This window comes from Phyllobates terribilis, unplaced genomic scaffold (genome assembly GCF_046119375.1).
Source record: "Phyllobates terribilis strain yellow unplaced genomic scaffold, ASM4611937v1 Scaffold_11__3_contigs__length_659146591, whole genome shotgun sequence".
Lineage (NCBI taxonomy): Eukaryota > Metazoa > Chordata > Amphibia > Anura > Dendrobatidae > Phyllobates > Phyllobates terribilis.
This window is the reverse complement of record NW_027362771.1, coordinates 512,134,478-512,161,844: the sequence shown is the minus strand read 5'-3', so window position 1 is coordinate 512,161,844 and position 27,367 is coordinate 512,134,478. Positions and strand designations below refer to the sequence as shown.

Genomic DNA, 27,367 nt, shown 5'->3' with positions numbered 1-27,367 from the left:
ACAACACATCTTTAACACAATGGTCTTGATTAACAAGTGTCATCTACTTGTTCTGTGGTTCCACATCCTTTTTTCCTCTAGCTTGCCAGTACGGCCGGTAAAGCTGATGCTCTAGAACTCCCACCTGGGACACCCTACTCATCCCACGTACTCAGTTCTGCTTTAGGCCCGTTACTTTCTAGAGTTATATGATCAGGTTCTCGTGGGTAGTCGTCATCTCCTAGGACCCATTTCTGGAAGGTCACTGTCTCTTAATCACTTGTAATCTGGATCTCACTATCCCTTCTCTTCGATCTCCTCTCACTTAAGGTGACCCCAGAACGCGCCACTTGTCACCTTGAACCTTTTGATCCACTCACTACGCACTGCAGGCCCTATATCATCCTGTGAGAGGAAATTGTCCCTTTCCCTGTAGCCTAGCCCCTCCCACTCTGGGCTAGTCCAAAACATTAACTTTAACTTTCCCTATAGTCAAACTACACATATTACTAACATTAATGCATATACACTTTACAGTTCATATTACATCCCATAACGCAGTTTAATAATAAAACGTGTTCCTTCAGAAGGAAACATGGACAACATGTCCATATCCTTACAAAATAATTTTGTGAGTAATGGTACATAGAGAGCCACAAAAATGGCCTCTCAAGTGACCCACACACTCAGCTTAGTTATGGAGTCAGAATAGTGGGATCTAACAAGCCACCATACCCTGGGGTTATCAGATGACTTCAGGGTACCATGGCAACGATCAGCACCCGCGATTATGATCGTGAGGGTGTTGATCCTATCAAAGCGAGTTTTTTAAACCCCAAAGATACCGTTGTTGCCATTAGCAGAGGTATTCAAGAGGTTAATCGGCTCCGATCCGTTCCAAAATCAGTCGGGGCCGATTTTTATTATTATTATTTATTTATATAGCGCCATTGATTCCATGGTGCTGTACATAAGAAAGGGTTATATACCAAATACAGATATCACTTACGGTATACAAACTAACAGTGATAGACTGGTACAGAGGGAAGAGGACCCTGCCCTTGCGGGCTTACATTCTACAGGAATGAGGAAGGAGACAGTAGGTTGGGGGGGTTTCAGTAGCTCCGGTGTTGTTGAGGTGGCAGCAAGCAAGGTCATGGCAGGCTGTAAGCTTGTTTGAAGAGATGGGTTTTCAGGTTCCGTCTGAAGGATCCAAATGTGGAGGCTAATCGGAAGTGTAGAGGCACAGAATTCCATAGGATGGGAGATATTCGGGAGAAATCTTGGAGGCGATTGGGTGAGGAATGAATAAGTGTGGAGGAGAGAAAAAGGTCTTGGGAGGACCGGAGATTACGTGAGGTAATATATTGGGAGATTAGTTCAGAGATGTACGGAGGAGAAAGGTTATGGATGGCTTTGCAAGTCAGTGTTAGTACTTTGAACTGGATACGCTGGGCAACTGGGAGCCAGTGAAAGGATTTGCAAAGGGGGGTAGCAGAGGAGAAGCGAGGTGAGAGATGAACTAGTCATGCAGCAGAGTTGAGGATGGACTGGAGGGGGGCGAGAGTGTTAGCAGTTGGGCCACAGAGGAGGATGTTGCAGTAGTCGAGGCGGAAGATGATAAGGGCATGCACAAGCAGTTTAGTAGATTGAGGGTTGAGGAAAGAACGGATTCTGGAAATATTTTTGAGTTGGAGGCGACAGGAGGTGGAGAAAGCTTGGTTGTGGTGTTTGAAGGACAGGGCAGAGTCAAGGGTTACTCCGAGGCACCGGACTGCCGGTACAGGGGAAAGTGTGATGTTATTTATTGTGATAGAAAGATCAGGTCGGGAAGATATGCAAGATGGGGGACAGATGATGAGTTCAGTTTTGTCCACATTGAGCTTGAGGAAGCAAGAGGAGAAGGAGGGTATGGCTGATAGACATGCTGGGATTCTGGACAGCAGATAAGTGACATCTGGGCCAGAGAGGTAGATCTGGGTGTCATCAGCATACAGATGGTACTGGAAGCCATGCGATTTTATGAGCTGTCCCAGGCCAAGGGTATAGATGGAGAAGAGTAGGGGTCCTAGGACAGAGCCTTGAGGGACTCCAACAGAGAGGGGGCGGGATGAGGAGGTAGTGTGGGAGTGGGAGATGGTAAATGTGTGGTTAGAAAGGTATGAGGAGATCCAAGATAGGGCAAGGTCTTTGACGCCAAAGGAAGACAGGATCTGTAGTAGGAGGCAGTGGTCAACTGTGTCGAAGGCAGAGGACAGGTCAAGAAAAAGGAGTACAGAGAATTGTCTGTTAGCTTTGGCTGTAAGTAAGTCATTAGTATTTTTGGTAAGGGCAGTTTCGGTGGAATGGTGGGGGTGGAAGACAGATTGTTGGTTGTCGAAGAGAGAATTAGATGAGAAGTGAGAGGAAAATTCAGTTTGGAGGCAAATGGGAGCAGCGATATGGGGCGGTAGCTGGACAAGGCAGTTGGGTCGAGGGATGGCTTTTTGAGGATGGGCGTGATTGTGGCATGTTTGAAGGCAGCGGGGAAGGTACCATAAGTTAGTGATAGGTTGAAGAGCTTGGTTAGGGATGGGATGAGTGTGGGGGTGAGGTTAGGGAGGAGATGGGATGGGGTCGAGTGCACAAGTGGTGAGGTGTGATTTGGAGAGGAGATGAGTGAGGTCTCCTTCCGTGATGTTAGAAAGGGAGGTTATGGGTGAAGGGCAATGGTCTGGGAAACAAAGGGGTTGTGGTGGTCGGACAGTAAAGACTTGCCGTGTTTGGTCAATCTTGAAAGAGGTCAGAGGGGGCAGTGGAGGGTGGAGGAGAGAATTGAAAGTGTTGAACAACTTTTTGTTTAAAACTTTTTAAGTTTTCTGTTTAGAGAACTGGATGAGGTCTTGATTTTTTGCATAACAAATGCCAGTTTTTATTGGTACCATTTTGGAATACCTTCTTCTTTTTGATAAATTTTTATTGATAGGGTTTGTCCAGTACTATTTTTTTTTTTACTATGGGTCTAAAAACTAAAAGGCTGGTAGTTGCTGACTTCGTGACCCTAGGTCAGAGCGGTCACAGACTGCTTCTGCCTGTGATTCGGTTGCTCCACGTCAACAGAGCAGCTTTTCCTCTTCCGGGCTGCTCTGCTGATGGGGCTTTACTGCCAATATCACGCTGATTGACAGTTTGCTCCCCACAAGTTAAGCAGCGGGATGCTGGCAATCAGCATGACATTAGAAGTACCGCTCCATCAACAGAGCAGAGCTGAAGAGAAGCCACTGCTCTGTAGATGTGGACATAACATCTGTGGAAGCCACAGAATCGCTGGCAGGAGTGGTCAGGCAACTACCTGTCTGATAGTTCTTAGGTGCATAGTAATTAATTTTTGTGTTGTGACTGACAAAAAACAGCAAAGACTGTATGGGCTGAAAAAAAAATATATTTATCATACGGTTTGTTATGAATGAGGCAATATCAAACATGTGTTGTTTTTGCGTTTTTTTTTTTACCAAACAGACAATTTTTTATTCTTAAAACTGTGAATTTATGTTTTTTTATTTTTAACACTAAAAATTTTTACAGTGCTTACTAGACTCAAAAGTGGACTTGAACATCCGATCCTAGATCGTAGATAATAGAACACTGTGCAACCTATGTAGTACTGTGCATTATCTAACAGTAATTGTCTGATAGCCTATTGACGAATTGCATGCACAGCATGGATCAAAGTAGAACATGTCTTTTTTTTTTGTGGACAATCAACATGGATCTGGGGAAAGATTCATTGCAACAGGTCCGTGATCTATCTGGAAATATAACGGATATCATACAGTCATGGCCGATAGTGTTGGTAACCTTTAAATTGTTCCAGAAAGTGAAGTATTTCTCCTAGAAAATTATTGCAATTACACATGTTTTGTTATACACATGTTTATTTCCTTTGTGTGTATTGGAACAATACAAAAAAACAGAGAAAAAAAGTGCAAATTGAGCATAATTTCACACACAACCCCAAAAATGGGCCAGACAAAATTGTTGGCACCTTTCCAAAATTGTAGGTAAACAACTTACTTTGCTCAAGCATGTGATGCTCGTTAAAACTCACCAGTGGCAAGTAACAGGTGTGGGCAATATGTAAATCAGATCTGAAACCAGATAAAAGTTGAGAAGTTGACGCATTCTTTGCATTGTGTGTCTGTGTGTGTCACACTAAGCATGGAGAACAGAAAGAGAAGAGTGCTTCCACATTGCAAAATGGCCTCCATATTAGCTTCCACACTTTATAATTGCCCCAACATTAGCTCCTATGCTGTATAATGGCCCCCACATTAGCTCCCATGTTGTATAATAACCCCCGCAACTCCCATGCTGTATAATGGCCCCCACATTAGCTCCCACGCTGTATAATGTCCCCAATATTGGCTGTCCTGCCGTATAAAGGATGCATATTAGCTCCTACGCTGTACAATGACCCATATTAGCTCACACGGTATAATGGCCCCACATTAGTTCCCATTCTGTATAATGGCTTCCATATTTGCTCCCACACTGTATAATGGCCCCCATATTAGCTTCCACTCTGTATAATGGCCCCCATATTAGCTCTTACTCTGTATAATGGCCCCCATATTAGCTCCCACACTGTAGAATGGCCTTCACATTAGCTTGCATGCTGTGTAAGGCCCCCCACAGTAGTCCCTACAATGTATGAGGGGCCCCCCATGGTAGTCCCCACATTGTATGAGGATCCCCCATACTTTATGATGCCCACATCCTATATTCCTTGCACGCACAGGACATCAGAGTCCCGACAGGGTACAATGACGTCAGCGCGCCAGGATTCTGAAGTCCTTTGCTTACGCTGGTGCATCACCTGTTTTTCTGTAGAAAGCAGGCTTAAAGCAACCTGTGGTGTACAGAACAGAGATCGGTGAGCAGGGAGATCGTGTCCCACGCCAGTATAGTTAACAGTGGCAGTAGCTCTGGGCGGGCCCCTCTGAATGAGGGGCTTAGGGCAACTGCACCCTCTGCCCCCCTGGCAGCTAAGCTACTGCTCCAACCATAGGTGCTTGTATATACACTGCTCAAAAAAATAAAGGGAACACTAAAATACCACATCCTAGATATCACTGAATGAAATATTCCAGTTGCAAATCTGTATTCATTACATAGTGGAATGCATTAAGAGCAATAAAACATAAAAATGATTAATGTAAATCAAAATTAATATCTTTATTACCTCCTGGCTGATGGAGACAATCCTGTGAGGTCTACCGTTTGCTGCGAACAACATTTCCGGTGTTCTAGAGAGCAGATCAATTGTCTCTTCACTTGTAGGTAGAGATTTAAGCACATCATCTACATAGTAGTTCTTCTCCACAGATAGAGGAACATCAAGTCCATACTGTCTCTCACCTTCCTGGGTTGTCTGTCTTAGTTCACAGTTTGCTGCAGCAGGTGAGAGGCTGTTCCTGTAGACATGTACCTTTGTCCGGTAGTCTATGACCTCATTGTGGACGACATTGTCCTTGTGTCCTTGGAACCTGAGATAGTTTCCACTGTCTCCTCTTGCAGGTACCATCCGGTTGTCTTCGCTTGAAGAATTGAACACTGTTGACCCGAGGTTGTCAGGAACATGCTCATGTTGTCAGAGGTTTCTTGTTGCCACTTACAGTTGCTCCTCTTCTCTTTCACCCAGTAATGATGTGGGCATGGTAGAGAGTGAGTGCTGCTACCATTTGGCAAGACATGAGTCTTAAATGAGTAGATCCTTGCAGGTCACTTCGTCCTTTCCATGGAGACGTCACCTATGATAACCCAGCCTAGATCAAAGCGTTGAGCAAATGGAGCATCATGTGGCCCCTTGATTTGCCGATGTACCTTGTGTAGCTGTAGAATGTCTCTGCCAAGCAGAATCAGGATGTTCAATCTGTTGTCAAGAGCTGGAATCTTGTTGGCTATAGTCTTCAGATGGGGATGACGAAGAGCAGCCTCTGGAGTTGGGATCTCCTCTCTGTTGGATGGTATCTGGTTGCACTCAACCAAAGTGGGAAGGGTATCTTCACATTGTTCTCAAGAGAAGATACTATGAGTCCATTGGCTCTTCTCCCTGAGACCTCTGTAACACCACTACAGGTGCCCAGAGTGTAGGGGTGAGCGTTTCCCTTTAAGTCAAACAGATCAAAGAGTTCTGACCTTGCAAGAGATTGGTTTCTCTGATCATCCAGAACGACGTAAATCTTTACGGTTTTCTCTGGATGGTCCTTAGGATGCATGTTCACCAGACATATCTTTGCACAAGACTTGTCACACAGGTCTTCTGTGCAGACTTCTGTACATGAAGCAGATATTGTGGTAGGACTAGCTGGTTGCTCTGCATTCTCCTCGCCATGCCTTTAGGTGGGGGAAGGCGCAAGTGGTGCAGAGTCAGGTTGAGATGGATGGAGTGCTCGTATGTGGTCCTCACTGTCACACTCAAAACACTTAATAGAGATTTTACAGTCTTTAGCAAAGTGTTCAGCAGACTCACAACATCTGTAACATACCCCAAACTTCTTTAGAAGCTCCTTGCGTTCATGGAGGGGTTTCTTTCTGAAGTCGATGCACTTCTTTAGGGGATGTGGCATCTTATGGACGGGACACATGCGATTAGGATTTTCGATCTTTTCACATACCTCGCTCTTGTCTGGAGCTGGTGAAGGTGTGGGAAGAACATCAGTCTTCTTTACTGACACTGGACTGCTGCAGTTTCTGTTGCTTGAACGTGGACTTTCATACTTGGGAGGGAATGAACCCGAGCCGCTGGGTCCTCCATGGAAGAAGCTTGGGTTAGTCTTACACTCTGCAATGTTTTCGATAAACTGACAGAAGTAGGAAAATGGAGGAAAGGAGACTTGGTTTTCCCCTTTGTATTTTTTTCCAAGCATGGCCCACCTATCTTGGATATAGGATGGTAGCTTAGAAGTTATTGGGATTACCCCGCGAGCAGTGTCCAGGTAGGTCAGGCCAGGCAGGTGTGGGTCTGCTTTGGCCAGCTGAAGCTCTAACAGGAAGTCACTGAGCTCTTGAAATTTTGCACTGTCCTTACCGGATAGTTTTGGAAAATCATCTAGACGCTTGAACAGGGCATTTTCTATGGCCTCAGGACTACCATAGCTTTGTTCTAGTTTCTCCCATGCAGCAGCGAGACCAGCCATTGGATTACTGATGTGGACAGATTTAAGTCTCTTGATCTGTTCTGTCTTGATTGTGGCCCAAGCCACCTGATCAGCAGGTCTAGCTCTTCAGCAGCGGTGATGCTGAGGTCACTGATTGCGGTTTTAAATGTACATTTCCAACCTCTGTAGTTTTCAGGTTGATCATCAGACTTTGTAAGACCAGTCTTAGTTAGAACACGGCGAATCATGTACCTCGCAAAGACGTTCATGTCAGTATTCCCTGCTTTTGTAAAGGCCACTGCTGGCTGGCTAGCATTGTTCATACAGTCCGTGGTGTTGTGACCTAGGAATGCAGGAAAGTATGGTGCAGCGTAGGCATTTAGTCCAGTAACTGGCTTAATGTGCTTAATTTCTTCCACACATGGGACTGGAACTGTGTGGCTGACCAGAATGTGATGACTTGCCTGCATATTGATCTGCACATGTGCTTCTGCGTATAGGGTTTGGTGAGGTGCAGGGGCCTGGTACATTCTGGTGCATGGAGGAGGACCAGGATGAAGGGTTGGCAGTGTGTTGTACTGATCTTCTATGCAAGATTCTGATACACGCTCCATGTCCTGTTGCCTCAAAGGAATGTCTGTGACATCAGGAATGATTTCTGGAATCAGGGATGCACTATTTTGGCTTTGTACATAGTCTCTCGTACACTTAAGTGGGTCTTCAGTATCAAATTCACTTAAACTGATGCTGTCTCCTTGGCTCCCATTGATGGCTTGTTCCAGGACCTTTAACCTTGCCATGGCTGTGGCGTGTTCACATTCCTTCTCTAGGGCCTCTATTTCTGCCTTTTTGCGTGCTGCTTCGGCTGCTTCCATTTCCATCTTTTGGTGTGCTGCGCTGGCTTCCATTTCTGCCTTTTGGTGTGCTGTGCTGGCTGCTGCGCTGGCTTCCATTTCTGCCCTTTTTTCCGCCTTTCTGCGCACTGCTTCGGCTGCCTCTACTTCCATCTCAGTTTTCTTTTGAGCAAAGGCAGCTCGTACCTTAGTGGTCTCAGCTTCTGCATGTACTCTTTTATATGCTGTTTGCTGAGGGTTGAAGATTTTGAAGAGCGTGACTTAGATAATCGCTTTGACCGCCTGGCTGAGCCAGAAACGCAAGATGACATCTTGGAAATTAGTGCTATTCTTGCCTCTGTCTTGGCTTTAATATCACGCACCATGCTTTCTCAGATTTAAGTTGTTGGAAAGCTTGCAACTCTTTACAGGAAACAGAAGGGTTAATTTTTTGTAAAATGGTGGTATTCATCTATTGTTTTTACATACAGTTGATCTGAACACAGTTGTGCAAGGGCTCCCTCTGGTGGTAGTTTGAGAGAAGCAGGCTGAGACAGGCTATCTTTGTGACCCAGCAGTTTTTGCCATAAGTCTGCTATAACACGGGACCGTTCATGTTTACTGACTTCAAGGCTCTCAATAACCTTCCATGCCGGCTTTGTGGAGCATCTAGGCTTCTCACTAGACAGTGGATCAAGTTCTATGCATTCTTCCTCTAACAATGGGTCTGGCAGAGACTGTGTAGTCATTCCCTCAGCCATCTTAATTCACAGGGAGAGGGGAAGCTGTATAGTCTCTTATATGATGAGAGCGGATGCTCTGCTGAATATTCTGTAGCTTTATAGAAGCTGTGGCTGGCTTTACAGATCAATCTGGGAAGTCTTTTTTACTATTCTGTCCCCATGGCTGTGCTGTAAATATGGCTCTGTGAGATGCTGGATCTCTTCACCTGTACTTACAATTGGCGACGGTCGCAGATAGCTTAACTCGGCTGCTAGCAGGCACATTGTGAAGAATTCAGAAGAGACTTTGTTTTTCTTTAAGAACTCTTGTTAAATGCATGAATAACAGCAGGTAAAAAAGACTTTGTTCAGACAGGCTGAAAGCACAGGCCAAGCACATGGTGCCAAGATGGAGAATGAGATAAGCAGGAAGAAGAAAGAGATAGTGACATCACAGCCAACAGAGGGAGACAGGGAGAGAGAAGGGACAAACTTCAGGGAAAGTGAACCTCACAACTATGCAATACACAGCAATAATGAAATAAAACAGCAGTACATAACAACTATAAGAAAGTCCACAATAGTCCATAAATGTCCCATTCATGGGACAGAACAATGCTCAGTAGTGTGTGTGGCCTCCACGTGCCTGTATGACCTCCCTACAATGCCTGGGCATGCTCCTGATGAGGTTGCTGATGTTCTCCTTAAGGATCTCTTCCCAGACCTGGATTAAAGCATCAGTCAACTCCTGGACAGTCTGTGTTGCAACATGGTGGTGTTGGTGGATGGAACGAGACATGATGTCTCAGATGTGCTTGATTGGATTCAGGTCTGGGGAATGGGCGGGCCAGTCCATAGCTTCAATGCCTTCATCTTGCAGGAACTGCTGACACACTTCAGCCACATGAGGCCTAGCATTGTCATGCATCAGAAGGAACTCAGGGCCCACTGCACCTGCATATGGTCTTGCAATGCGTCTGCAGATCTCATTCCGGTACCTAATGGCAGTCAGGGTACCTCTGGCTAGCACATGGAGTAATGCTGGAGGATGTTGCAGGCAGCAGCTCGTTCTCCATGGCGTCTCCAGACTCTGTCACATTTGCTCAGTGTGAACCTGCTCTCATTCATGAAGAGCACAGGGCGCCAATGTGGAATCTGCCAATCTTGATGTTCTCTGGCAAATGGCAATCGCCCTGCACAGTGTTGGGCTTACAGCCCAACACCCACTTGTGGATGTTGGGCCCTCATACCACTCTCATGGAGTCTGTTTCTAACAGTTTGAGCAGACACATGAATGTTAGTGGCCTGCTGGAGGTCATTTTGCAGGGCTCTGGCACTGCTCCTCCTGTTCCTCCTTGCACAAAGGAGGAGGTAGCGGTCAAGATGCTGGATTGTTATCCTTCTATGGCCCCGTCTCCAGGTGTACTGGTCTGTCTCCTGGTATCTGCTCCATGCTCTGGATACTGTGCTTACAGACACAGCTACCCTTCTTGCCACAGCTCGCATTGATATGCTATCCTGGATGAGCTGCACTGCCTGAGCAACTTCTGTGGGTTATACTGTAGACACAGTGACGCGCCCCCTGGGCCTGTGCTGTGCAGGGGATACCCGGAGCCGGATCGCTGGGGGTTGTAGTCCTCCGTGGCTGTGACCCGGTCCGTGCCCAGGGCGGTCAAACCAGTGGCAGTCTGATTGTGATAACAAATGTCCGACTACGCCACCCGTGGATTGCGGTCAGTGGGGACCGCCACTGCGCTGCAGACCGCTGAGGCTGATGTTGTATGCGCAGCCAAGTATGGGATAACTCCCCACGGGAGAAGTATTGCCTCAGGGCAGCTAGTGTGCATGATGAGAGAAATGGTGTGAGTGTCCCAGTACTGATGGTGCTAGTGCGGCGATGAAACACAGAGACGTGTGGTGCAGTTCAGGGTCTTTACTGATGGAATAACGCAGACCCTCCCGGGAGTACTGGTTAGCAGTAGGGGCCTGGTCAGTCTGTGAGCAAGCAGGATCTCCCCCTGGGCAGGTGGAGTTGTAGGCCTCCCCGACTATCTGCACTCTTTCCTGGCTACCTTGCTCTATGCGGGTAGAAGTAGCCCACGTCCCTGAGTATACCGTGTGGTGCTCACCCATATGGCCGGTGACTTGGGGCCTTCCGTTAGCCTCCGCTTCACGATGGCGGTGCTGGTCCCTTGCTTGTGACCTTGCCTCCGGGCTTCTATGGCCAGAGGACATGGAATCCCCTGCCGGTTGGATTCTGCTGCTGGACCTGGATGTCCCCACAGCCTCGGACTCCGTGTCCGGGTTTAGTGTCTTCAGCCAAGGCGAGCTTTCTAGCTTCCAGCCTCTGGCACTCACTCCTGCTCCTACAGAGCTCCTGTTGTCACTTTCCCTCTCCAAGCTCTGACTCTCAGACTCTGCGACTTCACTCACTAGGCTCTGACTGACCTAATCCTGCCCCAGACCCAGTTTATAAGGGCAGATTCCTCCCCTCCCAGGTCTGGGCGGGCAGTGTTGCATGCTTAGGGCTCCTGACCAGAGAAACCTCCCACTTGCTCTCAGACATAATATTTCTGTTACTGTGGCAACCAGACCCCTGGGGTGCCACATTCCCCCCTAGTAAATTTTAGTACTCCGGGACTAAACACATTTTTAAAGAAACATAAATACAAGGGTATAAACGATAATATAATAACATATTTACAAGAAGCTTTAGTTCTTTAAAGGTCACGGCGTGTCCGCAACCGAGTGTCCATATCACCCAAGGTGAAGCTTTAAGCGAAGTAGGGGACCTGTCCAAAGCAAGCCCCTTGCGTTGGCCCTGGGCGTGGCTGCAAGGCTGAAGCTAGCTACTTTGAGCCGCAAGGAGGCCACGCCAGACAGGTTTTCTCTTCCGCGGCCGTCTTCGCAAGAGGCACAATGTGCAACTATCTACAAAACTGTTCCGGTTATCCAGCGTCCATAACCTGTTAGTCCAAATAAATCTGCAGGGTAACTGAGAAACATAATTAATAACAGGCAACAACAAAAACCATCAACATTTCTCAATAAACAGGTAAATTTACAGTGCATTATTTTAGATTTTCCAGCGAGCCGGCATCTGACCTCTAGTGACTCTAGTGGACCTACGGAGCTCACTAACTGGTTCTGCACTACAGGGTGTAGGAGGTGTTATGGGTAAGCTGGGCAGCTCTCTGCACACTCTTTGGCTCACTAGGGGCACGGCAGGCTCGCTACTAGCAGAGGGTTGATTCTCCTGGTCTGCTGGTATGGATTCTTCTGCCTCCTGGGCCGGCTGCTCTTCCAGCTCTACCTGATCCTCTGTAGGCGCTTGAGAGGCTGGCTGGAGAAAGGTGAGGACGGGCACCACGATAGCGTTGTTTACTTGTGTCCAGGACCGGGGAAAGTCTCCGAGTACGGTGCTGATCATTTCCTCCTTTTCCTCTATGGGTTGAGGGTCTTCCTGATCTTCATCCGTGCTTTGCAACTTCTCGGGGCACTTTTTCAGGTGGTCTCTGGAGACAGTGGCTGTGGTCTCTCCTCCATCCTTGCTGATGACGTACACCTTTGGATTATTGTGGCTTGAGGGCAGTATGGTGTACGGGTCCTTTTCCCACTGGTCGTCCAACTTATGGAGCCGCCTTTTTCTTTTCAAGACCTGCTCTCCAGGTACCAGGGGAACAGCGGGAGCATGTTGGTTATAAGTCCTCTCCTGCCTTTCTCTTGATTGACAGAGACTTCGCTCGACGCTCTCCTGTACTTTCCGGTACTGCTGCTGCCGTTCTGTATCCCAGTCTGCCTCTGGCGAGGTGTCCTCGGGTATCAGGACTCCCATATCCAGGTCAACAGGCAGCTTACCAGGTCTTGCTCGCATTAGGTAAGCCGGGGTACAGTTGGTGGAACCTACCGGGATGTGGTTATACAGGTCCACCAGATCGGGCAGTTTCTCAGGCCACAGACTGCGTTCTTCCAGGGGCAATGTTGTTAGCAGATCTATCACCACCTGGTTCATCTTTTCGCAGAGTCCATTGGTTTGGGGGTGATAGGGCGTTGTTCTTATCTTCTTGCAGCCATACAGGTTGCAGAACTCCTGGAAGACCTCCGCTTCGAAGGCTGGTCCTTGGTCCGTCAGCACTTGGTCCGGGTACCCGTGTGGGAGGCAGAAGTGCAGCTGGAAGGCTCTGGCTGCTGTCTGAGCCGTCAGGTCTTTGACAGGGACCACCACCAGGAACCGGGAGTAGTGATCCACGATGGTTAGGGCGTAGACATACCCGCTTCTGCTTGGAGCCAGTTTAACATGGTCCAGAGCGACCAGTTCCAGCGGCTGCCTGGTGATGATGGGCTGCAGGGGAGTCCTCTGGCTGGCATGGTCCCTTCTTCTTAGATTGCACGGGCCTCAGTCTCTACACCACCTCTCAATGGCTCCTCTCATGCCTATCCAGTAGAACCGTTCACGCAGCAGGAACTCCAGCTTCTTCCATCCGAAGTGCCCTGCCCCATTGTGGTAGGCCTCCAGCACCATAGATGCGTCCCGTCTCGGTACCACAACCTGCCAGATCAGTTCATGTGTCCGGGAATTGACCATTCTGCGGCACAACTTCTCCTTGTAGAGAAACAGTCTGCTCTTTTCCGTCCACAGTTGCTTGGTCTCTTCCGGAGCGTCTGGGTCCAGGCGGGCGTCAGCCTGGGTCAGCATCTCCTTCACCAGACTGACTGCGGGGTCACTGTCTTGCGTCTCCGCCCAGTTGTAGTGGGGTAAGGGGTTGAACGTAGCGGATCGCTGGCCCCTCACACGGTGGGAATACTGGGTAATCCCATGACGGTGAAGCGCAGGGAGTTCGATCTCTTCCTATTCTTCTGGATCCTCCCCTTCGTCCGGTAGGTTTGGCATCCTGGACAGGGCGTCCGCGTTGGTATTGGAGCGCCCTGCCCGGTATTTGATCGTGAACTCATAATTGGACAGGCGGGCCATCCATCTCTGCTCCAGGGCACCCAGTCTTGCAGTGTCCAGGTGTGTCAACGGGTTGTTGTCTGTGTACACGGTGAACCTGGAAGAGGCAAGGTAATGCTTGAAACGTTCGGTTACTGCCCACACCACTGCCAGGAACTCTAGCTTGAACGAGCTGTAATTCTCAGGGTTTCTTTCCGTGGGTCGCAGTTTTCGGCTGGCGTAAGCAATTACCCGTTCTCTCCCCTGCTGGATCTGGGACAGTACGGCTCCTAGCCCGATGTTGCTTGCGTCCGTGTGGAGGATAAAGGGCTGGCTGTAATCAGGATACGCCAGGATTTCATCCCCCGTGAGGGCCATCTTCAGCTGGCGGAAGGACTCCTCTTCCAGCTTTTCCCATTTGAAGGGTGGCTTCTGGTTTTTGGCCTTCCTAGACTGGCCTATTAGGAGGTCCTGCATAGGAGCTGCCTTCTTGGTAAAACCGGGAATGAATTTTCGGTAGTAGCCTACCAACCCGAGGAACAGTCGCACTTCCTTTATGCTGGATGGTCTTGACCAGTCCTTAATCACGGTGATCTTGTCAGGGTCGGGGGCTACTCCGTCAGCACTCACCACGTGTCCCAGGTACTGTACCTTTGGCTTCAGTAGATGACACTTTGAGGGTTTTACCTTTAGGCCATAGTTTGCCAGGGCTTCAAACACTTCTGCCAGGTGTTCCAGATGGTCCTCATAGGTCTTGGAATAGACGATGACATCGTCCAGGTATAATAGGACCGTCTCGAAGTTCCGGTGTCCCAGACAGCATTCCATCAACCGTTGGAAGGTTCCTGGTGCGTTGCAGAGTCCGAACGGCATACAGTTAAATTCGCTAAGTCCCATCGGGGTGGTGAATGCGGTCTTCTCCCGGTCCGCCTCTGCTACAGGAACCTGCCAGTACCCGCTAGTGAGATCCAAAGTAGAGAAGAAGTTAGCAGATTTTAATGCAGCTAAGGACTCTTCTATCCTTGGTAACGGGTACGCATCTTTGTGTGTGATACGGTTGACCTTCGTGTAGTCTACACACATTCTCATGGTGTTGTCTTTCTTTTTCACTTAGACTAGTGGACCTGCCCAGGGGCTACAGCTGTCCCTAATTACCCCAGCCTCCTTCATGTCTTTTAGCATCCCCTTGGCGTGTTGATAGTGTGCAGGGGGTACGGGTCGGTATCTCTCCTTTATGGGAGGATGGTCTCCCGTGGGGATGTGATGTTCTACCCCCTTTACTCGCCCAAAGTCCAGCGGGTGTTTACTAAACACTCTCTCATACTCTTGAACCACCCGATAGACTCCCTGTTTTTGGTGTGAGGGAGTGGAGTCAGTACCCAAATGCAGTTGCTGACACCAGTCCTCCATTGGTTTCTTAGAACCGTTACCTTCCTCTGGTTGAGATGGAGGCAAGGGTTCCACAGCCTGTACAGAGTTCTGGTTGATGGTGAACAATTTGGCTAGCGTGGCATACCGGGGCAGGTATACTTCTCTCTCCCCGATATTTATGATGCGGACGGGCACCCTCCCATGACGTACATCGACCACACCCCGTGCTATCAAAATGGTGGGCCTACTGTCTGAGTAGACGGGTTCTACCATTGCTTGGTAGTCTCTACCTCTTAGACCAATAGCTGCCCGGCACCAAATCATCATCTCACTTTTTGGGGGCATGGCAATAGGGAACGGGTCACACATTCTCACGCTACCTATCTCACCACCAGATAGTTCCACTTGTTGCCGCTTCATCAGTGCCCGGATCTCTTGGCAACCTGTTGCAAAATAAGAATCACCTCTGCAAGACAGTTTTCAATTACGTTAGTACCTAGGGTTATTTTTGGCTGACTCTCTCGATGGTCAGTGTCCACAATGATCAGTCCTTGTGCCGGCAGTTCAACTTTACCGACCTTGATGGTCACCTCCTCAAATCCTATCTGTGGCACGGGCTGACCATTGCTGGCGATAATACTCAGGTCGTCATCTGGGTAGCGGGTTATGTCCAAGTCATTCCAGTACCGCTTAAAGAGCACGTACGGGATGGTAGTCACCTGTGCCCCCTTGTCTAGTAGGGCACTCATGTGAATGCCATCCAGTACCACAGGCAAGACCGGACGTCCCCCTACGTATTTATCACGCCAGTTCGATGGGCCTGATGATCTTATGCCTGGGGGTTGGCCCTCTACCCCAGGTTGTGCCCGTTTAAATGGCAGTACCTTGCCATATGTCTGGGTTGATTGCAGCGGCGGCAGATGGGTCGTCCGTCCTCGTTGTACCTGTCGCTGGGTCTTCCTCTGGCCGGTGGGGTCCTCCTCAGTCGGCGCCACGGGACGTCCTCCGGTCCGGATGCCAGCTGGATCTTTCCTGGAGAAGAGACCTGTAAAGACTGCACAGTTCTGGTTAGCGCGGCAACGCTCTTAGTCAGCTCTTGGACCTGATGGTGCAGGTCTGTAGCCGGGTCATTGTTCAAAGCCTGCGCATCAGCTCCCACAGGCCCTGCAGACAAGGGCGCCGCGTCCTGGTGATAAGTGATAGCAGGGCGCCTGTGGGTCACAGCGCCACCTGGTGCCAGTTCTCGGAGCACCCGGATGACTCTGTCCTTGAACTGTGCAAAGTCCAGGTCAGGGTCCTGTAAGGCCATTGCCCGCAACTGGGTTCGGTGGGCATTGCACAGTAGACCCTCAATAAATTGTTCAGTCAACAGCTTGTCTTCATTTCCCACGCTGTCAGGGTCTGGCTGCTTAATGGCTCTCAGGGCCTCTTATAGGTTTAGAGCATAGTCTCTTATACTTTCATGTGCCTGCTGTTTGCACCCGTAAAATCTGAGCTTTATTTCGGCTGAGGTTCGGGTATCAAATGTGTCTTTCAGCCGGGCTAGTATTTCTCTGACAGTCCTCTTCTTCCCAGGTGACCAGGACTTTACCTCCCTTTGGGCTGCCCCGATTAACTGGGCCACCAGAATGCTCACTTTTTGCTCTTCTGTGAGGGGGTATACCTGGAAGAGGCTATCAAGTCTTTCCCTAAAGTCACTCAGGGTATGTGACTCCCCTAAGTACTGGGGTAGCCAGGTTGCCCCCGGGATATAGGGCATGGTGAATGGCATGACCGCTGCAGCGGTTGCGCTGGCGGCCGGTGTGGCGGTGGAGCTCCCCTCGGTATCCGGCATCCTTCTATCCCCCTAGTGGACCGTGGCCTACCTTGCGATGCTCTTCTTCCGTAGGCCGCGGCTCCGCAGTCAATCGTCGGGGTAGAGGACCTGTTGTCGCGCTCCGATGATGTCAGCGTCGCTCTTCCTCCCTTCCAGGACATTGCGCAGCGTCAGTGCGTGGGGCGGAGCTTCGGATCTCGCACGCTTTCGGCGTCCACGCCCCTCTTCTTCCCGTGCGGCGTCCCGAAGATGGCGTCCGAAGGCGGGAAGCAGCTGCAGATGGCGGGAAGACGGCAAAAGACGGCGGGAAACGACCCAAGATGGCGTCCGATGGCGGGAAACTTCTCTCAGGTAAGTGCAAAAGTCTTTTTTCAGGCACGCAATACCCGTTGGGGCGGGTTGGTTTGAATCCTGCCGACTACGCCAAATTTGACGTGCCCCCTGGGCCTGTGCTGTGCAGGGGATACCCGGAGCCGGATCGCTGGGGGTTGTAGTCCTCCGTGGCTGTGACCCGGTCCTTGCCCAGGGCGGTCAAACCAGTGGCAGTCTGAGTGTGATAACAAATGTCCGACTACGCCACCCGTGGATTGCGGTCAGTGGGGACCGCCGCTGCGCTGCAGACCGCTGAGGCTGATGTTGTATGTGCAGCCAAGTATGGGATAACTCCCCACGGGAGAAGTATTGCCTCAGGGCAGCTAGTGTGGATGATGAGAGTAATGGTGTGAGCATCCCAGTACTGATGGTGCTGGTGCGGCGATGAAACACAGAGACGTGTGGTGCAGTTCAGAGTCTTTACTGATGGAATAACGCAGACCCTCCCGGGAGTACTGGTTAGCAGTAGGGGCCTGGTCAGTCTGTGAGCAAGCAGGATCTCCCCCTGGCCAGGTGGAGTTGTAGGCCTCCCCGACAATCTGCACTCTTTCCTGGCTACCTTGCTCTATGCGGGTAGAAGTAGCCCACGTCCCTGAGTATATCGTGTGGTGCTCACCCATATGGCCGGTGGCTTGGGGCCTTCCGTTAGCCTCTGCTTCACGATGGCGGTGCTGGTCCCTTGCTTGTGACCGTGCCTCCGGGCTTCTATGGCCAGAGGACATGGAATCCCCTGCCGGTTGGATTCTGCTGCTGGACCTGGATGTCCCCACAGCCTCGGACTCCGTGTCCGGGTTTAGTGTCTTCAGCCAAGGCGAGCTTTCTAGCTTCCAGCCTCTGGCACTCACTCTTGCTCCTACAGAGCTCCTGTTGTCACTTTCCCTCTCCAAGCTCTGACTCTCAGACTCTGTCTGCGACTTCACTCACTAGGCTCTGACTGACCTAATCCCGCCCCAGACCCAGTTTATAAGGGCAGATTCCTCCCCTCCCAGGTCTGGGCGGGCAGTGTTGCATGCTTAGGGCTCCTGACCAGAGAAACCTCCCACTTGCTCTCAGACATAATATTTCTATTACTGTGGCAACCAGACCCCTGGGATGCCACAACAGCATCACGCTACTGTACCTCTAGGGGTGAGAGCAATGACAAAATGCAAAAGTAACCAAAACGACAGCCAAAAAAGAATGAGAACAGAGAAATGGTCTGTGGTCACCACCTGCAGAATCTCTCCTTTGCTAATTGCCTATCATTTCTACCAGTTGTCTGTTCCATTTGCACAACAGCAGGAGAAATTGATTCACAATCAGTGTTGCTTCATAACTGGACAGGTAGATTTCACAGAAGTGTGATTGACTTGGAGTTACATTGTGTTGTTTAAGTGTTCCTTTTATTTTTTGAGCAGTTTATGTATACATATGTATATATTATATAATTGCCCAATGTTGTACAAGAGTTCCTGCTTCTGGGTAAAAAGGAGTTAACAATTAGCAGGCAATAGTAAGATTTCACAGGGAGGGGACAGAAATTCTGGTTTATATCCATTTCTTTAAAACAAAGGCAGTCCTTTGTATGATAGGCAGGTATGAGCAGGCCCAAACCAAGATCCACAGCACAGCTGGGAAGGCGGAAAGCAGCCTCTCGCTGCACCTTCAGCCGCCTGGGATCAAGTAAAAGCAGAGAGTGGTCTCTCAGGATGTCTCAGTTTTATAGGAATTTAGGATTGGATTTCGGCTGTATCCCGGCTCTGAAGATGAGACTACTATGCCTCGCTGATGGGAGAATGACACTTAAGCTGCAGCACAGAGGTAGAGATGACTTTGTACTGATCTTCTCCAACAGGTTGATGTTCTCTAAACCTACTAGATGGACTGTACAATGGAGCAAGTTAGGAAAAAAAGATCCCAGTTACATAGGTGAGGTGTGGATCCACCAATGGTGATCCAATAATCCCACCATATTATAGTATCAACAGATTTGTGCAATTTCTGTATGGGAATTGTCTGAAATCAGAGCAGGTAATCAATGGAGAATCAATGGCTTTCTGTCAGCAGATATTGTCTCTCTTTTGGAGAGGAGATGCTTACAACTCCATAGACAGGATTCATGGACCCATATAGATAATAATGATAAAATAATACAGAAAAAATTAGGTTTGAAAAGACCCATTATCCCGATGTTTCAATCTTGGATATATATATATATATATATATATATATATATATATATATATATATATATACATATACAGTGCCTACAAGTAGTATTCAACCCCCTGCAGATTTAGCTGGTTGACACATGCAGAATTAACTTGGCATTGTGACATTTGTACTGTAGATCAGCCTGGAAGTGGGAAATGCACTGCAGCAAATTTTTTTTTTTTTTTTTTTTTTTTTAAAACGTAAAAAGTTAATTCAGAGTGTCATTTATTATTCAACCCCTCAAACCACAAGAATTCTGTTTGGTCCCCCTAAAGTATTAAGAAGTAGTTCAGGCACCAAGAATAATGAGCTTCACATGTGTGGATTAAAGATCTCTTTTGCCAGCCTTTTCTGACTATTTAAGACCCTCCCCAAACTTGTGAACAGCACTCAGACATGGTCAACATGGGAAAGACAAAGGAGCATTCCAAGGCCATCAGAGACAAGATCGTGGAGGGTCACAAGGCTGGCAAGGGGTACAAAACCCTTTCCAAGGAGTTGGGCCTACCTGTCTCCACTGTTGGGAGCATCATCCGTAAGTGGAAGGCTTATGGAACTACTGTTAGCCTTCCACGGCCAGGACAGCCTTTGAAAGTGTCCTCCCGTGCCGAGGCCAGGCTTGTCCGAAGAGTCAAGGCTAACCCAAGGACAACAAGGAAGGAGCTCCGGGAAGATCTCATGGCAGTGGGGACATTGGTTTCAGTCAATACCATAAGTAACGTACTCCACCGCAATGGTCTCCGTTCCAGATGAGCCCGTAAGGTACCTTTGCTTTCAAAGCGTCATGTCAAGGCTCGTCTACAGTTTGCTCATGATCACTTGGAGGACTCTGAGACAGACTGGTTCAAGGTTCTATGGTCTGATGAGACCAAGATCGAGATCTTTGGTGCCAACCACACACGTGACGTTTGGAGACTGGATGGCACTGCATACGACCCCAAGAATACCATCCCTACAGTCAAGCATGGTGGTGGCAGCATCATGCTGTGGGGCTGTTTCTCTGCCAAGGGGCCTGGCCATCTGGTCCGCATCCATGGGAAGATGGATAGCACGGCCTACCTGGAGATTTTGGCCAAGAACCTCCGCTCCTCCATCAAGGATCTTAAGATGGGTCGTAATTTCATCTTCCAACAAGACAACGACCCAAAGCACACAGCCAAGAAAACCAAGGCCTGGTTCAATAGGGAAAAAGTCAAGGTGTTGGAGTGGCCTAGTCAGTCTCCTGACCTTAACCTAATTGAAAACTTGTGGAAGGAGCTCAAGAATAAAGTCCACATGAGACACTCAAAGAACCTAGATAACTTGGAGAAGATCTGCATGGAGGAGTGGGCCAAGATAATTCCACAGACCTGTGCCGGCCTGATCAGGTCTTATAAAAGACGATTACTAGCTGTAATTGCAAACAAGGGTTATTCCACAAAATATTAAACATAGGGGTTGTATAATAATTGACCCACACTTCTATGTTTAAAATTTAATAAAATTCAACTGAGCAACATAACTTTTTGGTTTGTAAGATTTATGCTTCTGTTCATAAAACCTACTCTCGTTTGCAGTTTGAAGGCTCTAACTTATTTGCATCTTATCAAACCAGCTAAATCTGCAGGGGGTTGAATACTACTTGTAGGCACTGTATATATATATATATATATATATATATATATATATATATATATATATATATATATATATACATATATATATGAAAAAAAAACATCAATACGGTAATCTGCATGTATCTTAGCTCTCATGCAACGTGAAAATAATGAATAATGAGCACTCAATCAAAAAAATGTATATATCTATGAATACATTGGATCTCTTCACATTATTTTTTTTTTAAATTTTGATTTTGATTTGTTCAATTCAACATAGCCACATTATCGGCTCGTGCAAGCAAGCGTATTTTTGGTCCGAGTGCGATCCGACAAAACATCAGATTGCACCCAGACCAATGTTATTCTATGGGGCCGTGCCCATGTCCAATATTTTTCTCGGACAGAGACTATCCGAGGAATAAAATCTCTGCATGTCCGAGTTTGATCCGATATTCAGATCGCACTCGGCCATGCAAGTCAATGAGTACATGGAAATCATTGGACTTCACTCTCAATCTTTAAATCTGTCTTCAGTGAATACAGATTTTCCCATTACTGAGATAGGAGATGATAGTTGCTTCTCATAAAGTCCTATGAAGAGGGGAGGAGGGGGAGCTAGGGGCAGATGCAGATATTCTGCTGCAAGTTCAAAAATCCCAGTTACATTTAAAAGTTTAACTGTCACTTCCCGAGAACTTTCAGCGGAATGTCTGTGTCTGCCTCCAGCATCTCCCCCTCTCCATAGAATCTTATAAACACCAACTGCCATCTCCTATCTCCATAATGGGAAAATCTGTATTCACTGAAGACAGATTTTTACCATAAAATGAGAGTGAAGAATCAATCCAGAAGGAGAAAGAAGTAGATTTATCTGATGAGATATATCACAAAGTTGCTTATTTCTATATGTACTTTTGGTTTATGAAATACAAATTAAAATGATGGTTACTCTCTAAATTATTGCTTTAGTAATGTCGTTAAGCAGACCAGTATCATATTTTTTTCTGTTTTCCAGAGGTACTGTTGTAAAACCTACTGAAGTAATAATCACAGACAATGGAATTCATAGAAATCCCATGGCACCATAGCAGAGGTCTAGCACTTAGCATCTGAGGGGTTAATCTGCTGTGATCAGAGCTTGCTCTGGTGGCAGCAGTTACTGGGGAATGTCAGCTGTGTGAAACAGCTAGCACCATCTAGGTATGGAGCAGGCTCAGCGGATGTCGGGAGAAGAGGGTGGACTCCAGCTATAGGGCAGGGTCATTAGGCATTGGCCCCCCGGCTCACGGGCCGCTTTCCATTTACATAGCCTGCCACCATTGGTGGTGTACCACAGAGAAGAGGTCTCAGGTCAGCAATAAAAAATACATACGGTAGTTTTGTGCATTTTCTATAGTGAATCACAATCTGCGCCATCATTTGGATCACTTCCATAATTTCAGGTTTTTCTTGCTTCTACGTGTTAAATAAAACAATTGTCACATTGACTTCACTGTTACTCAAGAAAAAATGTCTGCCAATTCCAACAAAACTTCCCATTGTACAAACAAATTTTTATCTACATAACTATTCAGAGCGTCTCAACAGCAAAAAATAATAGATTGTGCCAGATATGGATTATTTTGGGTTTATAGAGTGAAGATCTTCCCTCCCCTTACACCGGTTATGGGGTGTTCTCATTTTCTCCACATCTCTATGTTACAGTGGTGCACAGAAAGTCATATAGTAGCAGAAATAGGATTTATCTGGGGTGACTGGGACTGATATGTTGGCCGCATTGTGGCTGGGAGGCTATTCTGGGGTCCCGGTGTGTATTATATGGCACTGTATTTAGCTGCTATGTGATGTGAGTATAACTTTATGCTATAATTAGGACACTATAAGAACAAGGAGAAACAACGAGTGCGGTAAATATGGCATAAAAATAGATTATATATTTATTTAATACATATATAATAATTTATTCAAGAGAAAAGCCTGCAGTTTTAGTGGCGAAACGCGCGTCGGGGCTCTTTCTTCCCGGGACATCACTTTACTGCGGCCCTCCACACCATCTCCCATCACACCCAGTGGTAAGCAGTGCTTATTTGACTTATATGACACACTATTGACCTGCATTACTTTATGATTGGAACTAGGGTCTCTAAACTGGCCTTATACCTTTTCAGCTGTGTTGTGGTAAATACTATGGGGGGATATATGTTAGGGCGCTGCAGCTTTTCTTCCCAGCACATTGCACCTTCTCCTGTTAGAATATAAACTTTGTGATTGAATATTTGAATAAATTATTATATATGTATTAAATAAATAACCTATTTTTATGCCATATTTACTCGTTGTTTCTCCTGGTTCTTATTATGTTATTTTGAGTAGGCATATGGGTGACAGGCATGATGCATTGACTGGTTGCTCAGTAACCCGATCATTAATATGAAGGCCAATGTTTGTTCTATAATTTGGGCACTGTGGTATCTATTATGTGGATATTTCTTTGCTTATCTGGCCACTTACATGGTTATTTTTGGCCTTATTTTTGCTATTATTTGGAACTTCTTTTTTATTATGTATCCACTGGTTGGATATTTGCTTTTACTTGGGGAATGTTACTGTAATTATGTGGGTGCTGTGTGGGAAAGTCACAATTAATGATACAGCTATATTTTCTTTGTATTTGCAGCGGTATTTGGCCAGCGTCTGGCAGACACCGTAGCGTATGAGAAGAAATTTGGAAGACACATGGTTCCCATATTAATGGAAAAGTGTGCAGACTTTGTCCTACAAAATGGACTGAATGAAGAAGGGATATTCCGACTTCCAGGACAGGATACTCTGGTGAAGCAACTCAAGGAAGCATTTGATGCAGGAGAAAGACCTTCTTTTAGCCGGTAAACCCTACGATACAGCTACTTATACTAGATACTCGGTGATGTGATTATTCTATATTCTTAATGCAAAATAGCCCTTCTTCACAAGGAAGTAAACTGATTCTTTCATGCCTCCTATCAGATAGAAATCTCACAAAATAATCAGCACATTTCTATAGCCAGCACATGTGGCATCTCACATAGCCAAGCAGACCCCCTTCTCTGACCATGAGCAACAACTCCGGGAAAAGTGCTGTCTATAGATGAGTATCTTTATCATTGGTTGATAAAGTGATGGACATACAGGGTAGTTCCCTAGAATAAAGCTCTTTTGCATACTCCTTCCCAAGAATTATTGCCCCAAAAACTCAATGCCAGCCAGATCTCCACAAGGAGACCCACTACCTTCTACATTCTCTTGCCTGCAAAATGGTTACTTTAGAAAGTTGACTACCCAGCAATCTCTATAAACCAAGGGTGGGCAATTAATATTCCGGAGAGGCCACATGAGAGACCGTGACTGTTGTGGAGGTCCGAACCAATAGGCTGAAATTAATTCTGCTTAATAACATATGAATTATAATAATTAGCTTATATTAATATTATATCACTTAATACTGAACAAAATTATGTATGCTGACATTCCCATATATACCGTATGAGCTCACACACAGCCCCGCTATATATAGTAAGAGCCCCCACACAGCCTACTACATATAGAATGAGCCCCCATATTGGCCCTCTATATGCAGTATGACACCCCCACATTGGCCCTCTATATACAGTATGACACCCCCACGTAGCATCCTATATATATTATGAGCTCCAATATAGCCTCCTATATACAGTATGAGCCCCCACATAGCCTCCTATATAAATGCAAACATCCCATACACATATGACAAATAATCCAAAACAACACATACTCACCTTGCTCCTGTTTCCCCGGTGTACTGCTCCTATCTTTAGTGCACTGATTTTCTGTACAGCAGACACAATGTAATGACGTCATCCCATCTGCTATCTCACATGCTGATTGGTAGAAGAAGGAGCCGGCAGCTCCTCATTCATTCATTCATTCATTCATCCATCGCTATCTGCATCCTGGGGGTATGGTGCGGCCCGTGGGCCACTGTTTTAAGCCCTTTGGCTGTCTCCATCTGCTGGCCAAACAGGAACAGCTGGAGGGCCGTATGTTGCCTGTCGGCCGCAACTTTGCCCATCTCTTCTATAAACCATTAGAAGCAATAAAACCATAATGATCAAGACAGTGTAAAACTTTCAAAAATTTTCTTGCACCCGTGAAAAAAATCTCTATTCTTTGCTGTATTTTTTTTGTAAGCTCATATACATTTTACATTGCTTTTTTCAGGGACACGGATGTGCACACCGTGGCATCTTTGTTCAAACTCTACCTTCGGGAGCTGCCTGAACCAGTCTTTCCATGGTCCCAGTATGAAGACTGTCTGGCATGTGAGAATACTATGAGCACTGATGAGGAGAAGGTAGGTTATATTGAAATTATAATGTTGGCTAAATGGCAAGAACTAATGATTAAAAAAAAAGACGAAAACCAGCCTGCAGTTGCCACCAGATGGATTCCTGACACTTCATGATTCCTGAGAAAACTAAGGGTATGTGCACACGGTCCGGATTTGCTGCAGTTTTGACGCTGCATTTTTATGCAGCGTCAAAACCGCAGCGGCCAGATGATACAGCATAGTGGATGGGATTTCTAGAAATCCCATGCCCACAATGCGTTTTTGTGCACCTGCGGATCACCCGCGGAAACTGACATGAGGTGCGTCTTTTTTATCGGACCGCAGCATGTCAATTTCTCTTGCGGAAATGCATGCGGATTTTCCCATAGACTTGCATTAGATGAGGAAAATCTGCGTGTGTAAAAACCGTATGTGTGTTTCAATAGTGTTTCCTCAGCGGACACGCACACAAAAACGCTACATGATGATCAATACAGTTTGTTTAAAAAAAACTATTCACTGAAACTCTGCAAATTTCAACATGAAGACATGAAAAACGCATCAAAAAACGCATGCGGAAAAATTGCATGTAAAAACCGCACCAAAAACCGCAAGTAACCTAATTTGCATATTAGGTGCAGAAATTCTGCAGCGTCAAAACCGCAGCACATCCGGACCGTGTGCACATACCCTAAGGACTTTAGTTCCCAGTTTTCTGACCATGATTTTTTGATGTACTTGTCGAACAGCTAGTGCCTTTTTCTAGGTTTATAAAACCTATTGACAAGGCACCAATCCAGGCAAAACCTTCTACTCTTCGGCACATTACAGTCTTGCTTACATTGAAGTATTGAGGGCTTAGTGAATGTTTCCTGTACAAGGTCATAATATTTTCTTATTATGTTTCCAGGGCCATGAAGAACTCATGAAACAGATAAAACTTCTTCCTAGCGAGAATTACAATCTCCTCAGCTTTATTTGCAGGTATAATCTCCTTAGCTGTAATGAGTGAATCCTCCCTGCCACCACACATGATAAGTACATGACACCTTCTGCATGTAGAGCGTTACTCAACACCTTGTGTATGTACACACATGCAGGTTACACAATCACCTCTACATATACACCCACTATGTTTCAAAACTACCGTACACCCCCACGATTTGTCTTCCATTGATCGTCATAATTTCATACTTCAGCTGCTCATGAAGAACACACCTATATCCTACAAAGAGACCACGGTAGGCTGTAATTTTCCTCCTACAGCAATTGTATAGCATCTACTTTGGTAAACCTCCACTTTTCTGTAGAATAAACAGTTGTTAATAAGACATTTACAGTCAATCGGTCACTATATTTCACAGTACAAATTGAATACATCAATAGACAGATCATATACTGTAGGTCTAAAAAATCCTAAAAAATCACCTGAAAGAGTCCAACTCTAGCTGCTCATTCTGATATGGATTACCAAAGTAAGGACGCTAGTCTCATCAGGTCTAAGAAATGTATTTATTTTAAATTGATGCAGTTTGTATAGTGAAATGTGGTGAAAGATTAGTTTTAAATATTTTTTTTTAAAAAATAGTCTGTAGGGTTTGTACCCCTGAAATGATTTTTCAACTGGTGAAAAATACACCACCTTGTGTTTTTTACGGTTTTGAGAATGCATCATCCATCAATATGCATTTAGTGATTGGCTATAACTTCAAAGGGGGTTGTTTTCTACTGTAAGACCCTGTTGTATTAAGGTTCATTGATTTTGTAGCCTCTAGTCAGCCAGTCAAACCCTGAATTCCATTATGCCGGATACTTCTGACGCGCCCCCTGGGCCGTGTGTGCACGTTTGTGGGTTACCCGGAGCCGGGTCTCTGGGGGTTGTAGTCTCCGTGGCGGCGACCCGGTCCCGTGGCTCAGGGTGGTCAAACCAGTGGCAGTCTTTATAGGGTTTTTGTGGTTTAATGTCCGACTACGCCACCCGTGGATTGCGGTCAGGGTGTACCGCCGCTGCAGGGCAGACCGCTGAGGCTGGTGTTGTGGGTGCAGCAGAGTGTAGTACAACTCCCCAC

The 27,367-nt window shown here is 46.8% G+C and overlaps 1 protein-coding gene across 4 annotated transcripts in view; it reads left to right on the top strand.

The window, feature by feature from the left end:
* The window catches only part of ARHGAP25 (Rho GTPase activating protein 25), a 134,733-nt gene that overhangs the window by 84,340 nt on the left and 23,026 nt on the right, over positions 1–27,367 (top strand). For 3 of the 4 annotated variants that reach the window (XM_073653644.1, XM_073653645.1, XM_073653647.1), the window contains 3 exons: positions 23,631–23,838; positions 25,190–25,322; positions 26,209–26,282. In XM_073653644.1, the coding sequence (XP_073509745.1) occupies positions 23,631–23,838; positions 25,190–25,322; positions 26,209–26,282 (415 nt within the window). Of the gene's footprint in view, positions 1–18,717; positions 18,963–23,630; positions 23,839–25,189; positions 25,323–26,208; positions 26,283–27,367 lie in introns of those variants that run through there. The other variant, XM_073653646.1, reaches the window with a different exon arrangement.